At 40.3% G+C, this 23,155-nt stretch overlaps 1 protein-coding gene across 3 annotated transcripts in view; it reads left to right on the forward strand.

Annotated features, from left to right (window-relative positions):
- The window catches only part of PPARGC1A (PPARG coactivator 1 alpha), a 130,447-nt gene that overhangs the window by 103,655 nt on the left and 3,637 nt on the right, over positions 1-23,155 (forward strand). For 2 of the 3 annotated variants that reach the window (XM_040335185.1, XM_040335187.1), the window contains 5 exons: positions 1,368-2,265; positions 11,659-11,754; positions 14,167-14,287; positions 18,073-18,194; positions 19,426-19,577. In XM_040335185.1, coding sequence (XP_040191119.1) covers positions 1,368-2,265; positions 11,659-11,754; positions 14,167-14,287; positions 18,073-18,194; positions 19,426-19,577 — 1,389 coding nt within the window. The remainder of the gene's footprint in view (positions 1-1,367; positions 2,266-11,658; positions 11,755-14,166; positions 14,288-18,072; positions 18,195-19,425; positions 19,578-23,155) is intronic. The other variant, XM_040335186.1, reaches the window with a different exon arrangement.

Consider the following 23,155-nt stretch of genomic DNA (forward strand, 5'->3'; position numbering starts at 1 on the left):
TTTGTAGCTGATCCAAACCACTTCCTCAGTTCTTTTTCACAATTGAAGAAGTGACATAAATAAGCTACAAAAAGTCGTTAACACAGAACAAATCAATTTGATTGTTACATACTGTTATATGTACCGTGACATGGATAAATGAGAACCTTGAATGTCACAGAAAAGTTTGCACAGAGAGGTACAAAATATTGGACATTGAATTGTACCTTATTTGTCTTGTAGGTACGCACAACCCCAGTAGCTATATTACAAAGGCAGCTTAAAAAAAATAAAATAACCAACCTAATGAGCGCTATCAGCAAAGAGTGAGTTTATGTTAAAGCGGAGTTCCACCCATTTAAAAGTCAGCAGGTACAAAAAGTGTAGCTGCTGACTTTTATTAATCAGACACTCACCTATCCCAGGTTCCAGCGATGCGGGTGTACGAAGCCCCGCTCGTCTCCCCCTCCTCTCTGCGGCATCGTGAGTGTTGGCGCCCGGCTGTGGCACACCGTGATTGGCCAGGCAATCTTCTAGGACCTGTGACGTGTCGCAGGTGATTGCCGAGAGGGAGGGGTGAGAGGTGAACTTCCTTCCGGTGCAACGGTGCCCCGGGAGTGAGTGGGAGATGGAACCCTCTAAAAAGAGGGGTTCCTCTCCCCCCCCCAAAAAAAATTACATGCCAAATGTGGCATGTCAGGGGGTCACCTGCTCTTAAAGCAGAAGTTCCATTGTTGGGTGGAACTCCGCTTTAAGTGGCAGAAACATATCTTAAATAGTTTTCAGAATATTATCATAGAACACTAACATAATCACTGCTGATCAGACATGAAAGATGTCCATCAGAAAGTTCAAGTGGACATGGAGGAGATATACTAAAATTGGAGCTTGCAAAATATGGTGCAGCTATGCATAGAACCCAATCAGCTTCCAGGTTTTATTGTCAAATCTTAGTTGAACAAGCTGAAGTTTGAAGCTGATTGGCTACCATGCACAGCTGCACCAGATTCTGAGTGCTCCAGTTTTAGTAAATTTCCTCCATGGTGCCTTAAAATGCATGTGTTTATCAGCAGCAAACTAAGTTATTCCTTTTACATAAAAAAAAAAAAAAAGAACACAGATTCTGATTGGTGCTTGGGTAGAATAAAAATGCTGTGGTAGAACTTTTTAATAGAATTACATTGCAATGACAAATGGTGGTTAGGGAATCAGCAACTTGATACTACTTCAACTAGATATCAGTTAAAAATCCTCTCCGAAACCCAGTATGCAAGTTCTTGCCTTCATTTCTTGAAAAACAATGTACAATGTATAAAATAAATAAAACCACGTTGCCCAACATTTATAAATACAGTTTTCATTAAGTTTTTATTTTCTGTTTTATTTAGGACTAACTCCACCAACAACACCACCTCACAAAGCCAACCAAGATAACCCATTCAGGACTTCTTCCAAGCCGAAGTCTTCTTGCAAACCTGTTGTGCCCCCAGCTAAGAAATCTCGCTACATTGAGTCTTCCACTATTCAAGTTATTAATGCTAAAAAAGGTCCCGAACAATCTGAACTATACGCACAGCTAAGCAAAACCTCCGTGGTCATTGGACAAGAGGAGAAAAAAGTGAAGCGACCTAGTTTACGGCTTTTTGGTGACCATGACTACTGTCAGTTTATGAATTCAAAATCAGAAATACGTATAAGCTTAACACAAGATCTACAGGCCTCAAGACAACTTGAATGTAAGAATTTTCTGCCTGGGAAAAAACTACAGGTTTGTTCAACTCAAAAACAAGTGGAGATTCTGAAAGACAGTTTTGAGGTGGCAATGCCAAGTCCTCAGAATGGCAATAGGAAGCCACTGCAAGACCAAGATATCCGTGCAGAACTCAATAAGCACTTTGGTGACCCAACACAAGCAGTCTATGAGGAAGAGAACAAAAATGGTGATGCGAGGAGCAATGATTACTGTGATGATCAATTCTCTAGACTACCTATGTTTTTAACCTCTGGACTGGGTATGGATAATTTGTTTGATGAAAGCGAAGATGAGAATGACAAACTCTGCTATTCCTGGGATGGAATACAATCCTATTCATTATTTGACGTATCACCTTCCTGCTCAACTTTCAATTCTCCAAGCAGATATTCCGTTTCCCCACCAACATCCCTTTTGTCTCAAAGGATATGTTCTCGGTCCAGATCTAGATCGTATTCTCAAAAAAGATCATGTTCTCAGTCTCCATATTCACGCTCAAGATCAAGATCTCCTTCCAGCAGATCTTCTTCAGGGTAGGTAAAATGAGTGCTTTGATTCCTAGTAGTTTTCTGCATAACCCTTAAGGGAATCTGTCCTGTGAGAATAATAAAGGCTGCCATTGCTCACTTCCTTTTGAGAATGTTGGTTTCCTGTCATGTTGATGCTTTTGGTTTTAGAGATTTCTGAGGAGCTGACCCTGAATAAGTATAGAGATAAGGAATTTTGAAACTTGTACAGCATGCCTATTTCGGGTCTTTGACTCAAAAACATTTAGGTTAGTCAGGAATAATTTTCTTTAGGAAGACAGCAGTGGCGGCCCCAATATTTATGTGGCGACATTTTTTTACATTAAGAATCCTATGATGTTGTCCATGCAGAACAAAGAAACAGATTCAGTTTAATTGAGGCCCCACCATCATTATATATTGACCTTTTTACTGCTCTCCTGCTGTGCCATTTGGCTGCTGGGAGCAAAGAAGAATACCTTCAGGATATCAAGAGCATATGACTCCCCTCTCCATTTACTCCCAGCTTGCTTGGATGATTAGGCAGCCAGAGCTGTCAAATGAGAGTTGTGAGGAGAGTCCTTATACCAATTAAAGCTTTATGTCAGTCAGATGAAGTGGTGAAAAAGTGAAAGGAAGGTGGGTATAAGTTGCTAGTGGGAGGACCATTAAAGTGAACCTGTTTACCTCTGTGACAAAGAACAGATTACTTTAAAGTGGTTGTCAATGCGTTCTATGCATTTGAGTAAAAAACATTCCATGTGCAGCAGCCCCCCCCCCTTAATACTTACCAGAGTCCCATCTCAATCCAGCAATGTGAAAGAGAGCAGCGGCTCTCTGGGGAATCTCCCTCCTCATTGGCTGAAACAGCAGTGGGAGCCATTGGTTTCCACTACTGTCAATCATAGCCAGTGAGCCAATGAGGAGAGAGCGAGGTGGGGTCGGGCCACTCTCCATGTGTGAGTGAACACACAGAGCAGTGGCTCGAGCCTTCTCAGGTGCCCCCATAGCAAGTTGTTTGCTATGGGGGCACTCGGCAGGAGACGGGGTCCAGGAGCACCATTGGGGAACTCGAAAAAGGAAAATTGGGGCTGCTCTGTGCAAGGAGCAGGTAAGTATAACATGTTTGTTAATTTAAAAAAGAAAAAAAATCTACCTTTAATATCACTTTAAATTTCGTAAAAAGAAAATTAGATAAATATAACTTTACTTATTTGAATTATGGTAAAAACTTGCTAAAAGTAGAGTTTAAACTTTACATCACTACATGATTAAAAAAAATATATATATTTAAACTTAAAAAAAAAATAATAATATATAAAACATAAATAAATATAAAAGCTTACATCACTACATACATTTCAGAGGCTAGGAAGGAAGGAGACTGATGTATGCTATATCCTCTTCTAGTGTACTTAGTGATAAAATCATAAAAAAAGTGTTTTATAATCAAATTAAAAAATAGGAAGTATTTATGTTACAACACCTACTATATGTAAGTGATGCAATGATGAGGGACAGTGAGGTTGGTGACTTCACAAACTGCATATTTCAATTACTCTTTGGCTAGATTTTGGGAAAGGAAGAGACTGTATTATGAACTCTTATTGTAGTTTGCTTTGTGATAAAATAATTATTAATATTTGTGATAAATAAAATGAAAAACATACTTTGTAGCTGAAATATGGCTGCTGGCATTTCAGTTGTGTGCTTCTGAAGGGGCTAGAGGACCCCTTACCGATTTCAAATGTATAAAAAAAAAAAGTAAAGCTACATTGACTGAAAAAATCCAATGCCTTGTAAATCTGGCATTTAGATTAGAGTATTTATTCTTTTTTTTCTTTAACTTCACTTTGCCAGAGTTTGCAGAAAATCACTTTGAAGGTGTAAATTCATTTTTTTTTTTTTTTTTTGATGAATAACCCTAAAAATTCATAATCAAAGTGAAGTGAAATTGCAGTTAAGTACAGCAAAGTGAAAAATATTTTTTCCCATCTTGCTTAATCATATATTCCCCAAACTCTCTTTTATTCAGTCTGTACTCCCTCCAACTGTAGTCGGGTGTTTATCATCAGAATGAAATCAGTAGTAAATGTTATCTCATGGAATACACCTGAGGAGGCTGCACACCATTTTCAGATTAAAGCAAAATGTAATAATGCTTGCTGTGGTAGGAAGACAAGGCAGAACCTGCAGCTGGTGGATCTGTTTTTGGAATCTATGGAATGAAAAAACATGTGTGTTTACTCCCTCAACACTTTATTTTCATTGTCAGATTGAAATATCTCTTTAAGCCACTCTGTCGCTAAAATATTACTCTACGAGGAACTGGCCCCTGCATAGAAGGCATGGAATGCTTACCTATCCTACTTACCTAGCCTGCTTACCTATCCTGCTGCTTGCACTGCCAATGTCTGTAGTAGTAAAAAGAGACTGCCATCCAGCTGATCAAACCGCTAAGCGGGAGCACCAGGAACCTGACACTTCTGGAAGTGTCAGATTCAGACAGCAATTTCTCTTCACTAATGCAGAGCTAAGTAGTACAGGCAGCAGGAGAGGTGAACGTTCAGTTCTTAGCAGGATCCACTCTATTAAAGAGCTTTATTTTATCTACACGAGTCCCATTAAATCATATTTAATCCAGAGAACCAAAATGTAATATGTTATCAGTTTTTAAAGCAGTATTAAACCCTAGTTTATTTTGTTTTTTAATTAAAATAACAAACATGTTATACTTACCTGCTCTGTGCAAAAGCATTGCACAGAGCAGGTAAGTATAACATGTTTGTTATTTTAATAAAAAAAACAAAATAAACTAGGGTTGAATACTGCTTTAAAAACTGATAATATGTTACATTTTGCACAGAGCAGCCCAGATCCTCCCCTTCTGGGGTCCCCTCCTCTTCAGCAGGTGCCCCTGTGGAAAGCCGCTCTCTTTGGGGGGCACCTGTGCATTCTTGCTCCTGAGTCCCACTTCTGCGTCCATTGACATAGACTGCAGGACGCGGCCTTGCCGCCCGCTCCCGGTTTTTGATTGACAGGAACAGGAGCCAATGGCTCCCACTGCTATCAATCAGTCCAATCAAAAGCTGGATCAGATTGGGCTCAGGTAAGAAAAAAGGGGGGGGGGTGTGGGCGGGAGCTGCAGCATAGAAGGTTTTTCACCTTAATGCATAGAATGCATTAAGGTGGAAAACCTTAAAGCCCTGTACACACGACTGGGATTCCCGGTGGTATAAAGTCCGCCGGGAATCCCGACGGGAAAACCGAATACCTGCTCGGTAGCTTTTGCCACACTTTGCTTTTTTTATTTATTTATTTTGGCCAATTTGTTAGGCAGATTAAAAAAACACAAATTGCGACAAAACCACAGCAAAAACCACACTACATGCTTTTCTGCAGCTCCTCCATTAAAGTCTATTGAACTCCAAAAAAAAGGGACCATTTTGCATTTAAAAAAGAGCTTGGCCCTTTCCAAAAATGATACAGATGAAAAAAAAAGCATAGATGTGAACGTGCCCCACAGGAAACCAGGTTAAATAAATTGTAGCACGTTTCTGGAAAAAGCACCAAAAATACGCATAGGTGTAAGTAGGCCTGTAAACCCCTTATGTGTGATCGCCTGTATGATCTCTGTGTGCATGAGGCCCTAATGATAGTGACTTAGTGCTCCAGGACAGGAATCCTGTTCCAGACATTCTAGTACATTGCTCATACTCATGGATCTATGCACTGCTTTCTTATATAATTCCATACTTGACTCTCCAGGATACGTGAATTTGCATCGCATACGTAGCACAAAGAAGCCTTGCCCATCAATGCAGCATTCATCATGGAGATGTGTGAGGTTATCTATCATAATCTTACATTTTCTCCACCAACCCTGGAGTAGCAGAGGGCTTTATTTATTAAGCTTTAATTATTAACCCTTTTGATAAAAAACCTGTGTGCCTAAGATGCATTGCCTTCAGCACTGTGTCAGTTATTGTTATAAATTGCCCATACAGTGTTTGGAAAAGCGTAAGAATGTGCCTGATTCAGTAAATGGAATGCACATGGGCTAGGAATTAAAATGTAAATGATAACAGAAACAATGCATTCTGTTACAGCAGTCAATGTTATTGATGTCAAACATACTTTACACAATGTATGTAGAAAAATGTAGAAGTATTGTGCAAAAAACTTGCCGTATTTTACCAGTCCTTCTTAGGTTTAATGGCCCACCATAGCAGGGCACATCATGCATATTTCCAAGAAACTGTACAGGCTGGTGGTCACCGAATAGATTTTAATCAGCTTTTTTTTTCCATCCGTGGTCCCTCCTCTCACTCCTCTTCAACATTATAATATTAAAAGTGATATTAAAGTCATTTTTTTTGTAAAAAAAACATCCCCGTGATTGTCACCGTTTATCTAATTGAATCCGGTATATGCTGTAAATGTAATCTTTGTTGTTATTTAATTGTAAAATCTACTCACTTTAGCCTCTGAGACATGCAAACTCCCATTTTCATTGTGGGCATCTTCCGGGTACGGTGATGCTGGCTACCCAGCATGCACCTCCCCATCTCGCACCTGCGCACTGTGCAAAAAGCGCGGTGCACTTGTTGCATTCCAGGTTGCCATAGCGGTGGTGCAGCGGAGGAAGTTCCCATCCCATTGTTATGGCAACCTGTCAATCAAATAGAAAACTCGGAAGAAAGCACGCATACCACGCTGCTCCTGGGATTTATGACACATGAATCCCAGGAGCTAATGGCCGTCAGGATATGACGTACCTTGCCAGGATGAGGGACAAAGGAAATTAAGATTTATATTCATTGTACGGGTAATAGGCTTTAAAAAAACAAACAAAAAAACTTTAATTGTAATGTGATCAGCAACACCGGTGGCCAAAGATCAAAAATAGGGTGGAACTGCACTTTAAAGGCAATTTTTGTTTTTCAACCAACAAACTTACCTGCTTTGTGTAATGATTTTGCACAGATCATCCCTGATCCTCCTTATCTCGGGTCCCCCGTCAGCGCTCCTGGCCCCTCCCTTCTGCCAAGTGCCCCCATAGTAAACAGCTTGCTGTGGGGGCACCCAAGCAGGGTCGCTCCTGAGGCGATGCTCTGCATGTCCATTCACACACAGAGCCATGGCTTAGCCCCATCCCCTTTCTCTTCTCATTGGCTCACTGGCGGTGACTAACAGCCAATGGCTCCCACTGCTGTCTCAGCCAATGAGAAGGGAGAGTCCCCGGAGAGCCTGAATGAATGGTAGTCTGGAGGAGTGGATGTTCCTAGGTAGGCTGCATTTGCCTAGGTAACACCAACGTGAAAAGCTGAGCTTCCATGATTAAAAGAATGGAAATCCAAAAAAAGAAAGGGACAGCCAGGCTGGTAAGGAACTTCCTGCAGCTTCTAATCCATGCTGTGAGAAGCTCACAGAGTGCAATAAAATCAGAGCAAACATTTCCTCCTGGCAGCAGCATTTTGTCAGGAAAACTGCCATTTACAGACATCAAACGTTTGTGCGTTAATTCATTTCATCATATTAATTTATTCTAGCCATTGAAATTAACGCTGAAGCACTAAAGAGTTTAGTGTGCCTTTAGATGCGTTTTCTGACAAAACAGATTGTTTAGCGGCAGAAAAAAAACACCACCAGATTGCCCCTAGGACAGTGATGGAAAACCTTGGCACCCCAGATGTTTTGGAACTACATTTCCCATGATGCTTATGCACTCATACTGCAGTGTATTTGAGCATCATGGGAAATGTAGTTCCAGAACATCTGGGGTGCCAAGGTTTACCATCACCGCCTTAGGAGAAGCTAAGAAAATGTCCTGTGAGCATGAGACCTAAAGGAGAGGGGCCTGTACAACTGTGCAAGACAGAGGGAAGACTGAAGTTCAGATTAATTAAATACTTTTATTGATCTAAGCAGGATTGCTAATTCTCTAAACACCAGCAATTCTGAAACACCAGCACCAGCAGAGTTCTTAGATTCTGTAAAAAAAAAGAAAACAGGGCTGCAGCTTGTTTAAAAGTCCAACTGCAGCCAAAATGTTTTATTTCATTTTAGATCGATTAGGAAGGTTTAAAGCTACAGTCATGTTTTTATTGCCATCTGTATCAATATTAGTTTGATTTCCCTTGACTTCCTGTAAAGAGAGAAAATAATGGGAAATCTGATCAGTGAGGACAAATTTTTTTGTTGAGCTGGGAAGGGTGTCACAGAGACTTAAAGTGAGGAGAGGTCTCCCCAATGGGGTCATAGACAGAAACAGAACCCTAACAGAATTGTTAACATCTTCTTGCTCTATCCAAGATTATAATACAATTGTGTAGCTTTGTCATTGCAGCTCAGTGTTGTAGAATATGTGTGTGTGTGATGCTCATGATAACATTCAACTGTTTGGCCCCTTTAGCAGGCCGTACATGGTGCAAATTTTGTACCATTCCCCCATCAATATAGACAGTGTTGACAGGGGAATCCCTCCTGGCGGGAGGTGGGTGAGGGAAGCCATCCCCGGTGGGAGAAGAAAGCAATTATCGCTATAGCAGTCTATTGCGATAATTGCAGGCAAATGCGGCAGGCTTGTTGTATCCAAGTTGACCGATTAATCAACTTGGTACACTCACAGCTCGAATCTCGGTCGTTCCTGCTGAACCGACTGAGATTTGAACCGTGTATTTCACAGCCTTTCACATGGAGTGGACTCTGTTTTGATCAGCAGACGGACAACATGTCCGTCTTGCAGAAACTGGGCAGACATGGACCTGTCATTCGCCTGCTCGCTCTATGCTGTCCGATTCCATCCACCTAAACGGAGGGGGATGGATCCCCTTCCTTTTTTATCGGACCGGATCACCTAGGGGCGAGTGTAAACGGACATCATCAGTCTATAGAGGTGCATGACAGGTGGACATGATTGGACCCTTCATTTGAAAGGGGCCTGTAAGTGGAAATTAGACACATCAAATGTTTTATGGTGGCATGTCAACTTATCCGTGTGGCTCTTAGAGCTGCACGATTCTGGGAAAAATGAGAATCACGATTCTTTTGCTTAGAATAAAAATCACGATTCTCAAAAAACTGCACTTACAAGACTGGGCAGCGCACTGATGATGCTGGCCGTCCCTGCCCATGGCATTAGAAAACTTTGGGACACCTGCTTGGCAATGTTGCGCCCCTTCAGGCTAGTTACAACAGCCCAGGCACCAGGCTCCATTTTCTACTCTCTCTCTCTCTCTTTCTCTCTCTCTCTCTCTCTCTCTCTCTCTCTCTCTCTCTCTCTCTCTCTCTATATATATATATATATATATATATATATATATATATATATATATAAATATAAATAATTAATCTCAGTTTTCCCTGTCACCATGCACCACCCACAGATCTACATTTTAAAATGGTTAATTTACAAAAGAAAAATCTATATCAAATTTAAACTCAACAAGAAAAATATATATATATATATACAGTATATATATGTGAGAGAGAGAGATAGATAGATATATCTCCATCCATATGCATCAGGGCTTGACAAACCCCAGGTTGCAGAGTGGTGCATGGTGACATAGGGAGGACTGAGATTACTGGATGTGATTGTGCAGCCATAATGAAGCTCACGATAGAAAAAGAATACCATGCCTGCTCGGATCAATGCTGGTGTTTACCGGCTGGGGTCTCTGACGAAGAAACGTGGTATCGTTGCTGACGTCAGTTCCAGTATCGGTGCCATCTGCGCCATTTGCGTTCCACGCTGGTTCCGACGGCTTCTATTCCGGTCCACGCTACATCCCGGGGACACATGAAAATCGCGGTAATACAGGCTGGAGATCGCAGGGGGAGGGAGGTGGGGCTGAATAGAGATCACGATTCTTTTACAATTAATCGTGCAGCTCTAGTGGCTCATTGGATTTTCAGAATCCGTCACGTTGTGAGGTCATGAAAATCATAATAAAAACAGAAACACAAGAAGCAAAAGGCCATAAAATCTATTTCTCTACTTAAAAGTTGTTTGTAATAATGAGCATTTGTTACTTTGGACTTTGCAAACACCTTTTAGCTTATGTTACATTATATCCAAAATTGTAACAGAAATACAGTATGCAAACAGATTCTGTCAACCAATAAGGCAATATAAATAGGGAAACATTAGGGAGGGTATCCACGACTTAATAGGGTGTTAATACAGGGGAAAATATCAACAATAATATGTGCAGTATAGTTCCTGATGCTTAGTGTAAGGTTGAGAGTATTCTCTGACCTCCCCAGACACCCCATCTGGGATCAAACTGTGCTGGGGAGGGTGACAACACTACCCCTCCTCACTATTTTATTTTGTTTCAAGTAGCGTTATTCGTCAGAGAAAAATATACCGTAATGTTAGGAAGATAATGTTTTCCATAGTCGTATAAAAGAGTTGCCTCTGAGAAAGTGAACTTTAAATCCAGTGTGATTGTCGGGGTTAAATCATGACAATGCAGGTGAGCGAAGCCCAACTTATTCTATGATTGTGTTGATAGGTGAAGATACATTTTTCCTATAAGCCCCTGGTGTCTGGAGGGACTCCTAGATACTCATAGATTTAGGTATCTGTAACTGTCTACTGAGTGGGCAGATAGAGAGTTAATGTGGTGTTGAATTGTGCTCATAGGTTAGGAACGTGTAGTTATTAACTTATGAAGGGAGTGTAGGGAGTGAGGATTCATATATGGATATAGATGGGGTGGTGAGAAAAAAAAAGAGGGGGGGTGTAGAGCATGATAGGGGTCCCTGCCTTCACCCTCGTTTTTTGTGTTGGAGTGGCAGTGGGTACCTTTAAGACACATATTTAATATTGTCGTCCATCATTTTAAAGTGATGCCAGCAAGACCAGGTGGTTCTGAACTTTTCAGTGTAGTGTCCATGGCTTGGTGGATGATTTCCTCCAAGTCAGCAATTTTTTGCGTGCGTTTGAACCATTCTGTAATGATCGGGGTGTTTGACGAATGCCAGTCAATTGGGATGCATAGTTTGGCTGCCTTCTACTTACCTTCAAGGGAGTGAAGGTAAGTAGACTTTGGGATAGTGGAGTAGTGTAACAAAAGTTGTGCTGCCAAAATAATTGTATTTAACTTAAAATACACTTTGACTTGCACAGATATTTTTTATTCTTAGTTCAAATGTTACCTGTTTTCATTTGTATAACCGGTATTTGAAATCAAGCTGAACCTTTTCGGCATCATTTGAAGGAAGGTGATAGCATTGAAGCATTAAAGAGTGAGAGACAATATTTGGCCACAATGGAGCAGTGCTTTCCCAAGTTGTATACAAGGCCTAATGGGCATTAACATTTCAGCAAACCCTTAAATGCTGCATTTATGGTAGAACTTGAAACTCTGCGTGACCCACTGATATTCTATTTATTCTTCCTCACAAAAGGTCATGCTGCTGCTATGAAACTGATAATTGCAGACCCAACAGTTCTCCAGTCTGTGCACGATCACGGTCAAGATCACCATACAGTCGTAGGCCCAGGTAGGAAATACCACTGCCTTTGTATTTTGATATTCTTATCAACCTTATGACCATAAAATTCCTGAGGAGATGCTTGTAGGCATAGTGGTGCATGGCGCGTAATGATGATCACCAGCCGTGTACAAAAAGGAATTGTGGAAGGCCCCTTCTTCCTAATTCCAGCACGTTTAGCTGATTGTTACAGAAAAAAAAAGAACATTAGCTAAGCCACTCTATATAAACACTTGAGCTCTGGAAGATTTCACCCCCTTCATGACCAGGCCATTTTTTTCTATTCTGAACTGTACTACTATAAATAGTAATTGCATGGTCATGCAACACTCTACCCAAATAAATAAAAAAAAAATTTTTCACACAAATAGAGCTTTCTTTAGATGACATTTGATCACCGCTGAGTTTTTTTTTAGTTACCGTATATACTCGAATATAAGCCGACCCGAATATAAGCCGAGGCACCTAATTTTACCACAAAAAACTGGGAAAAATTATTGACTCGAGTATAAGCCTAGGGTGTCCATCTGCATGCCTCACTGTGCCTCACTTTGCCTCACTATGTCCATGTGCATGCCTCACTGTGTCCATGCCTCACTGTGCCCATGACTAGACTGACGTTTAACATGGGAGTCTATAGAAGGGGTACCTGGTTTTGAAAAATCGGTGCTCCCCAGCCGTAGGTCCAACAAACAACAAACTTTGCACACTTGTAGAAGAGAAATGGGGCTACATGTGTGCCAAGTTCCGGGTCCAGGGGACCTATGACCGGCCGGTACCGGGTCCCCAAATTCCGGAAAATCAGGCGCAAAAAGATGACTCAAGTATAAGCCGAGGGGGGTATATATACGGTATATAAATAAAAAAAGATCAAAAATCTGGAAAAAATCAATTTCTTAGGCAAAAATTGTTTTCTGCTACATGTCTTTTGCATAGGATGCATTAAGGTGAAAAAACACAAGGGTTTACAGCCCCTTTAAGCCTAAACTATTTTTTCCGGCTACAGTACAGATTACAATTTTTGTCAGGTAATTTTTGCTGTCTGTATCCATGCTGCAGAGATTCACCCTTGCTTATTGCCTTGGTGACCACTGTCACCAATTGAGACACCTCTTCTGATGACAGCTGACTATGAGAGGATTTCATTCACTCTGGATTTCCAAAAACTTTCAGTAAAGTAACTTGTTTTAAAAAAAGAAATTAATTACTTATCAATCATCAAGTTATGGTCAATGTTCCCAGCTTAGCCCCATCTTCAACAGTTTGGAATAAACAAATGCGGTGACAGGTTCCCACTCCTAATTGTGTTCTAAATAAAAACTATTTGATTTAAAAAAAAGTGGTTTTAACCATTCCCTATTCTAAAATAAAAAAAACGATGCCGTTCTGTAGAGCAAAACTCCATCAGCCCAGACAGGGTTATAGACACACTCCACCAAACCTTGTTTCTATTTATACTGGTGACATAGCATATCCTCAATATATTTTTTGAAAAGCAACCCTTTCTGTGAAAAGAAACGCTTACTAAAATATTGTCCCCAATACTGCAATGGTCTGTGAGTGTAAATAGGAGATGCCCTTTGTGTGGCCATCCCTCCATCTAGCTGAACAGTTCTGAATCAGGGAAAACAATTATGCTTCCAAAATGAAATAGGAGCTCTCTGGTCTACTTCCTGCATGTAAACTTTTCAAACAAAGGGTCTGTTTACTGTCCTTCAGACTTTAAGGGGGCTGGATTGTGGCCAGCAGGGGTGGAAGATGCCCTCCACAGCATCAGTGAGAATAAACATGGCCTCAAGGTTGGTGGTTAGTAAGAGGAGAAGTAGTACCCTGGCATTGGTATTAGTGTGAGGAATAGTACGCCATCATTGATATCAGTAGAAGAAATTGTGCCCCATTGTTGGTGTCAGTGGAAAGAATAGTGTCCCTCCATTGATAGTAGTATGCAATCTTTGTGATGTAGGAGTGCCGAACCTTATGCGGATGTGTTTTAACAGGTTAACAGGTATCAGTGGTTTGTGGTCCTAGAGGCTGCTGACCAGCAACTGTGTGGTCTTGCTGGATCCCCAGATGAGTTTATTGAAGTTTTGAAAAGATGGTAGTGCCACTCTAGTTTGTATTTTCTATGTAACAGCCGTTACAAAAGTCTTTACAAGCTGGAGTGGCGCTCCCATCCTTTCATAACTCCTGTGACCCATCTAATGACCCATCATTAGTGTCGATGAAAGGAATGGTACCTAATATCATTGGGATGAAAATTCACCCAAGGTCCGCAGTTTGGAGACCAATGATGTAGAGGACCTTTACAGTGTCAGGTGCTGGACTCCAAAACTAACTGTCCTTTCATTTTGCATTGCATACCAATACATATGAGTGTTGAAGTGCTGTATTTAGTGGTTAACTTGTGGTGTTACAATACAGATACGACAGTTATGAGGAATACCAACATGAGCGGCTGAAGAGGGAAGAGTACCGCAAGGAGTATGAGAAACGTGAATCAGAGCGAGCCAAACAAAGGGAGCGGCAAAGACAGAAATCAGTTGTAAGTAAATGACCAAACTTATCTCTAATCTTTTGTGTTTGAATCAGTAAGCTGATGTATTTGTCTTTTTAAAATTTTGTATGTGCACTTGTGCATGCCTTATATTTACTGTAATATTCTAACCAAAGCTCATGACAGAATAGGTAGAATTAAAGCGGAGGTTCACCCCCAATATCAACTACACCTTATTCTGACCAGCTCAGTATTTACTTTTACATTGCGCTATCCATAATTTTTAAAACAGTTTTAATACCTTTGAAACTTCCTGCTATTCCTCCCGCGGGAGTGGGCGTATCTCTCTGTTTCTCAGCAGCCCAGTGTTTGCTGGGACAGGATTGCAATGTCTCCTGGGAGCACAGTGTGACGCTTACCAGGAGACGATTCCTAACACAGAGTGACGCGATTTTACTCGTCACATGATTAGGCATTCACTGCTTCCCGGAAGCATTTGCTTGTGGGCTTCACGCTGCCCACAAGCAAAATGGAAAAGTCCTGAAGATTTTTTTATAAAGACAGATTTTGTGCCGAGTGAGAATGGGGCACTAGCTACATTAAACATGTGAGTACTATTTTATTAGCATTACAAGAGTTAAATGATAAAAAAAAAAACAACGTCCGGACCGCAGAACCCCCGTTTTAAGCTTTGGCAAAAAAACTGGAACCTAATTGCTTTGGTTTCTATGCAGAGTTGCACCATATTTTGCACACTCCAGTTTTATTGAATCAACCCCTTTAAGTATTCTGGGACTACAGGACAGGAAATTAGCTGTTTTCTGCTGCAACACCATTATTTAAAGCATACCTATAATGAGCCAAAGCTAATTGAAATGACTATAATAATTAAATCTTTCCAAAGATTCCCACGCATAGAGATCTTGGGAGGCACCTTGGATGCTATGCAAATAGATTTCTGTGCTTGGCCATGCCCCTTCTAACTTCTGTGCTTTGCTTTTGGCCAGTGAAGCGCAGGGGGGAAGGGTGAAACCAATCACTGTTAAGATGTGAAATCAATATTTGTAGATTAAGGCTCCTCCAATTGCAAAGCTCACTGGAAAATCTAAACAGAACAAGTTAATTTACTAAAACTGGAGAGTGCAACATATGGTGCAGCTGTGCATGGTAGCCAATCAGCTTCTATCTTCAGCTTGCTCAATATAAGCTTTGATAAGAAAACCTCTCCAGTTTTGGTAAATCAACCGCCAATGTCTGTTTGGGTCTCTAGCTCTCTGGGTGTCGATAAAATTCATGTATCTCTAGGTTCCCTCATTGTATTCTTATAGTAGTTAGTTCAATTATCTTTAGTGTACCACAGATTTGCTTTAAATCTCTTTGGTGTATTATTTAAACCGATTTGAAATTTATGCTTACTAGTCACTTCATTGTTATTGTTGTCTGTGATCACATAATGGTTAAAATATGGCAACCCATTGTGCATGTGTTTAATGTGAAAACACGGATAAACGCAGACTGAATATAAACAACATTATTGCTGCTGCATACTAAAGCAGAACCCAGTGAAGCCGAAGAGCGCTTCATTGAGTATGCTGCTAAGTCCACACACTGCTCAGAGGTTCAAGGCCATAGAGGGTGACATATGTGTCTGAGCAGGTCCTGAAGGACAGTGCTATAAAACATATGCATGGTATAGATTTCCATGAGTTGCTTCGTAGTGATGGCTTCATAACTCACCCAGGGTCAATACAGATAAATCACTGACTTGCTGTTTATTACAGAGAAGGTTGTAGGTAGCAGTGAGGTCACCGAGTGTCAGTTCAGGCAAATAGCTAAGAATTTTATCAATGGCTCTGATATATGTTATTATTATCTTCTAAACTTTGGTGGACTCACAATTTGAAAGCCAGATAAATGCAATATTAAAGGAGTTTCTATAGCTAGTTGAACATAGCAGTTGAAAAAAAATGAGCACAATACGTATCATCGCTACTATCAGAGCAAGCTAAGAGCAAGAAAAGAAGTGTAATATCGATGTGGTAGATGACACGATCTTCTGTGCTAAAATGACTTCATAATGACTACCGGCTACAGCTCCACAGGCAATTTTTAATCTAGCAACTGCGCGACTAAAATCTCATGCAATCGATTGCTGCAGAGTTTGCATCACATTAGCTTTTGCAAGAGCTCCTACACAAGAGATATGCAATTACACAGTTGGGCGATCGATGCTTCACAATCGCACAGTGCATGTCTTATCAAAGAATTAACCTATTAATCTCCTCCATAGACTCGATAGTCAGTTAAAGGTTTTTCACTCAACAAGATTCTTGAGTGATTATTTCCTATTTTAAGTACACCTCTGAGAAAAGACTAGTCTCTATGCAATTTTCTGCAGTGACGTATATTAGGGAGATTTTTAGAGTTACTGAAATTAGATTTCACCCACGTAACCCAAGCCTACTGGTGGCCATATATGGCAATGTTCTAAAACCTTTCCATCACTCAACCAGTCTGTGGTTGGTCATGATGAATGGCACCTCAAGCATAACACGTGGTAAAACAAGCTTTATCACTATGCATAAATGGGCCCTAAGTGTTTGACACAAAGGAGTTGCTCCAGAGCTTAGTAAATGAGGAAAACCTTCACTTTGCAAAGAATACCCAATCACATACAAGGAAATTAAAAATACAGCATTTTTGCTTGCACATGATTGAATGATGGAAGTCAGAAGAGCTTCTGCTCATTTACTAAGCTCTGGAACTGCTCTTGCACAGTGCAACTGCACTTTGCAAAGTACACAGTAAATCGACTGCACTTTGCAAAGTACACAGTAAATCAACCCCAAAGAGCAGTGGTGTACAGTAGAGAGTAGCAACCAAGCACAGATCAGCTTTTAGAAGTATGTCTAGGCTTGTCTCATAAAAAAACAGCAATTCTCTTTGATTTGCATTGTTAAATGAGACTGTATAGCTTTTGTTCGTGAATTGAAACTGCAAAGGGATCTTAACCAGTCTTCATTTATATTATATAGCTTTTCTTTTCATAATTTTAAGAAGGGAAAGTTTTATCGATACATATTAATTGCATCGATATGCCCAATGACCACTTGTTATGTTAGTTTATTTTGCGTTCTATAGTAAAGTGTTTTTAAGAGATTGGGCTGTTAGTCTTAAATTAGGATCTTGGATTCTTTGCCATTTGCTCTATGTAGATAAAAGATCTGCTATTTAGAATGTTTGGGTCATGTGGATTTTAAAATTAATTTGTTGCACAGTATTCAGAATATGTGTTCCTAAAACCCACAGATCTGGGCCAAGGATGGCCTTCTAGGAGAAAGCTTCTGTACACAGACCCAGCAGCCTTCGTAGACAAATGCTAGTGCAGGTCTATTCCACAGCATGCCCTTTTGGCCTGCAGGGGTAACAGTCAACTGTTCATGTGCTGTTATTTTAAAGGCAGAAGCTTTTGCTTCTGTGGCCCAGTCTTTATGGTCTGATCATGTGATATTTTCATATATCACGATCATCAATAGTTATTTTTTTTTTTTTTTTTAGGGAACTTTAAAAATGTGCAAATAGACTTGCTTTTGGCCAAGATGGTGGTTATAATTTAAATGCTATACTTAACATTTCAAATCAACTCGATTTATAAAGTAAAGTTACCCTTTAAGGTTTCTTCAATATACAAAAAGATTTCACGTTGGTCAGGAGACTTGTTAAAATGAACCATAATAATACACACTGATCCTCCTCCTAATGATGGAGTATTTTTGTATATATTAATATATGGATTAATTTCCTTCATATAGCTTTTATTATTTTTGCTGTAGGAGGAACATAGAGTTCTCTATGTCGGTAAGATGAGAACGAACATGACCCGTGCTGAACTGCGAGCCCGTTTTGAAGTTTTTGGTGAAATTGAAGAATGTACAGTTAATCTGCGGGACGACGGGTAAGAGTCTGCAATAATTATTTGAAATATGAACATTTTGAAAAATAATCAGCAGCCAGTAACTGACAGTAGAAAACATTCATCTTTACATTCTATGGCAGCAGCCCTGAACGTTGTGGAAGGCAGAGACATTTTGGAAAGCATAACACATGTTTAATCATCTGAACCACCCTCATTTCATAGGAATGCAGATATTCTCCAGGATGAGTCCTGATCCATACAGATCCCTTCCCTCAAGTATAAATGAAATATGTTGGCAGTTTTTTTTTATTATTATTAGTCCTGCCTTGTCTTCTAGTTGTGCTCTGTACAGCTAGAAAGCAGTTGTGCATATAAAGCAGAATGCATGTTGTGTCCAACAGCACATTCAAGCAACAGTATTAACTAAAATATAATATATCATATATGTTATATAAAATATCACACAACACAAAGGGCAGAGTTTGTACTAAAATATATCATGTCTATAGAAGGCACTGCTTATAATGTATGCAATGCAATATGTCTTAGGCCCCGTACACACGACTGAGCTTCTCGGCAGAATTCAGCCAGAAACTCGGTAGGATTTGAATTCTGCCGAGAAACCCGGGCGGGTGTACACTTTTGGCCGAGGAAGCCGACGAGGATCTCGGCGAGGAAATAGAGAACATGTTCTCTATTTTACCGTTGTTCAATGGGAAATTTCGGCTCGCCGAGATCCTCGGCAGCTTCACAAGGAACTCGACGAGCAAAACGATGTGTTTTGCCCGTCGAATTCCTCGGACATGTGTACGAGGCCTTAGGTCTCATACACATGTATTAATTTATGCTGCCATGAGTTGCAGAAACAAATGCCTGTAAATGCCTCTAATCGCGATTTTTTTTTTTTTTCACTTGCATTTAGGCGTGTTTTAGTGCATTTACATGGTGTTTAGAAGTTTTTGAGCATAAACTCTTTCTATTGTTTGGAATATTCATGGATTCTAGCTACTAGAATAAATTAACGCATATACGTGCGTGTTTATGCACAGAAATCTAAAACATGCAGAAACGCAAAAGAAATCTGCATAAGCTAGGTGCGTGCAGAAGTGGAAAAAAAAGTCAGACGCCCCTGAAAATTATGTTTTGCGTCTGTGTGCATGATGCCTTAGCAACAAATCAGATGATATTTCAGTTAATAAGGTCAATTAAATAACTTTGTTCTTTGTGGGTTTTATTTTGTAACATATGGTATTTCCTTTCTTCATTGCAGAGACTGTTATGGTTTCATCACCTACCGCTACACCTGTGATGCATTTGCTGCTCTTGAAAATGGATACACTCTGCGCAGGTCAAATGAGCACGACTTTGAGCTATGCTTTTGCGAACGAAAGCAGTTTTGCAAGTCCAACTATGCAGATTTAGGTATGAATCCCAAATTGTCATTAATGGTCTTATTTGATTATCAATGCAGTGAGCAAATATCATTAGCCCGTATCATTTAATCAGAAATGTGTTTGTCTGAGGATAACCAATAGCATGTGCTTGCTTTTTGCTTGCTCTTGGTACAACAGTTTGCTCTTTTCACTGTTACATTAAAATGTCTGCATAAATACTTATGTTCTGTGTGATGTTGCTGTGGCATATTGCTGCATTGCAGCTTCTCCTTCAAATTGTATTAGTTGTCTTAAAATAGGTATAGGTAAATAGCTTAATCATTCTTTGAAGCAAAGTATTTGCCCTCTTGGGGAATTGGTGAATTTGCCCTCTTGGTGATCAATTCTGGTTATGGTGTGGGTTGGACATCCATGTTGGTCAAGCCATTATATGTGATTGCGAAGAGGGCATTGACACTAAGGGACACATGCTTGTTTTTTGGGGGACCAGCTGAAATGGCAGTCCATGCTCCATGTGGGTTTGCCATTTTTCTCAAGGTGGGCCATTGTGGTAAACATTGGGCCCATCTGAGGTCTGTTCATATATTGTGTTTTTTATTAACGCATTTGGGAGGGTTGCACACTGATGGACTTTTTAATTCAAAATCCTTTTAATGATCATTTATAAAGCTACTGCATATGCTGGGATATCTAAACTATATCTAAAATACTTTTTTTTTGCACTTTATTTAGCGTAGAGCAGGAGTCTCCAAACTGCAGGCCGAATGTGGCCCTTTGCTTGCCTTTATCGAGCCCTTGGGGCTTGGGACACACTTCCTCCCACTGGCACAAGAGATGGGGAAATAATTCTCCCACAAAAACCAATTTATGAAGCACTAATCCTCCCACTGACAACGATGCTGTAATTTGTTTACCCCCACTAACCACTATTCCTATGGCATTGTTTACTACCACCGATGCCAGGGAATTTTCTACTCCCACAGTCTGGCCCCCCTAAAGCTTGAAGGGCAGTAAACTGGCCCTTTTTTTAAAAAAGCTTGGAGACCCTTGGAGAAGAGAATGATTAAACCCCTTTTCAGGTGGCATGTTGGATTTTTTTCGTCCTATAGCCTTAACAGGAAGTAAGAGGCAATCTCTTTGAAGTGAGGGAAAACCCTCACCAAGACAGATGTTGACATTGAAAAATTTTCCACCCTCTCTCATTCTGGTAGCAAACCAAGATGTTGTATTGCCCCTCACTCTTAGTCCCAGGACAGATGGAGAGAATCTCCAAAGTGGGGAGAAAGACAATATAAAAGGACAGATGGCCTAACACCTCACCACTTTTACCAGACCAGAACTTAAAAAAAAGATTTGGTTTTAGGTACTTTTTTTGGTGCAAGAATTCAGTTGAAGGCGCCCAATATAGTAAAACAAATATAACAGTATTTTTATGATGGTAAAATTTAAGATTTAACTGGTGGTACCAGGTATAATTGTAAGGACTAAGCCATGTTCCATAACTCACCTTGTGTTCAGTCCAACTCCCAATGATACAATTTGAGGTAAAGTTTATGGAGCAGTCTTCTGAGTTTTATAAGCAGAGAAAAGATAGATATGTACACCAACCAATGATATGTGAGTGGCTAAAGAGCTATTTAAAGCGGTTCTCCACCCTAAAGTGGAGTCCCGCTGATCGGAACCCTCCCCCCCTCCGGTGTCACATTTGACACCTTTCAGGGGGGAGGGGGGTGCAGATACCTGTCTAAAGACAGGTATTTGCACCCACTTCCGGCCACACGCTACGGGCAAAAGACGGACATTCCGTCACTTCCCGTCTGTCGCCCGCTGTGTGCTGGGAACACTCGGCTCCCAGCACACAGCGGGAGCCAATCGACTGGCGCGGTGCGACTCGCGCATGCGCCGTAGGGAACCGGGCAGTGAAGCCGCATCGCTTCACTTCCTGGTTCCCTGAGCGTGGATGGCGGGGGGAGCAGCAGAGAGACGAGCGATCGCTCGTGCTCTGCTGCGATCGGCGCTGGACTCCAGGACAGGTAAGTGTCCTAATATTAAAAGTCAGCAGCTGCAGTAGTTGTAGCTGCTGGCTTTTAATATTATGTTCCCGTGGCACATCCGCTTTAATTCAACCATATTGCAATCTTGCCACATACCTGGTGTAGATCAGTGACCCTTTGGGTATTAAGACAAGCCAAAGAAATGTCAGATAAAAGCAAAGAAATAAATGTGTGATCTGAAAGCCACAAACCTGCTGAAACCTATAGCTTGCTAATTTTTTTATGTGCTGCCTCAGTTTTATTTACCGTACCTGTATTTTTTTGATACATTGTATCTTTGTGAGAAGCCCCTTCTGCTCATTGAGAGCTCAGCCGTGCATGCAGTACAAGATTTATTTTCTGTTTACTTGTTGTTGGATTAAAATAGAAGCAGCATGGCGGGCTCTCAGGGTCTACCTTATTTAACACCTCCATAATGTAGAGGAGCTTAGAGCTGGAGAGTAAACACAGCTGTTTGAATAACAGGACTCTGGTTAGTTGGCTTTAATCAACTCAAACAAAATAACGATGCCCAGGAGAGGCATGGGAAAATAAAGGAAATGCCAGTGCAAGTATATTGTTATTTATTTAGCATTTACGTGACTGTTCCATATTTAAAACTGTTCATTTCATTACATTCATTTTTTCACGTTTCTGTTATTTAATTTAGAGGATTAGGTAGCTCAGAAGTTTGATTTATGTATTCAACTTAATTTACCAAAGGAGTAGCGACTGTTCACTTGGCAAAATGAATGTTCAGGTTAGCTCAGTAATAAGGGGGAATCTGTGCTCACCTTAAGCATTTGATCATGTGCAAGATAAAAAAAATGCTTTTTATTTTCCTTGCCCTTCATTGGGTATTAAAATAAAACAGTTTCACCTTATTAACTAAGCTAAGCAAATGTTCTCTGCTCTTTTACTAAATAAGCCATACTGAGTTACTGAGTTACAATGACAATCAGAAACTTTTTTTTTTTGAGATAGCAGTTTAAATGATAATGACAGGTTGGCTGGAAAATGTTGGGTCTGGCAGTTCATTCTTCACAGCAGAGAAATGTTATTAGTTTGATAACAAATCACTGATAAAGGCAAAGCAAAGGTAAAATCACAGTCCTGGGCAGCAGTTGTTTGATGCAATGTTTGTGTTTTATTGAGGGAAATGGGGAAAGATGGGGTAGTCTATCACAGATGGACTACTAGCATTCTCAGAGGAGAAATCAGCAATGGCCAGCAATGGCAGCCTCCATGTATCTGTCATGGAAGATTTCATTTAAAGAGACAAAGCAGGATAGCTCTGTCAGAGTGTCGTTGCTTCTTTCTCACATTTGTATTTGTTGCTTGCACTGTGTACTGTCACATTTTTGTTGGCCACATTATTATTGTTACTATTATTAATATTAATACCATTATTTTTATTCCATACCACTTATGATGTTATGTAAGTGGTGGAACATGTGTTTTTGATCTAGTAAATTAATGCTTTGCTCCTAAACGTCAAAATTATAGTAAGGAACGGTAAGAGAGAAAGTTGCAGGGTCCTCCAACAATCTGATTTCTATCTCTACATTTAGAT

Source organism: Rana temporaria, chromosome 1 (assembly GCF_905171775.1).
Source record: "Rana temporaria chromosome 1, aRanTem1.1, whole genome shotgun sequence".
NCBI classification, from domain to species: Eukaryota; Metazoa; Chordata; class Amphibia; order Anura; family Ranidae; genus Rana; species Rana temporaria.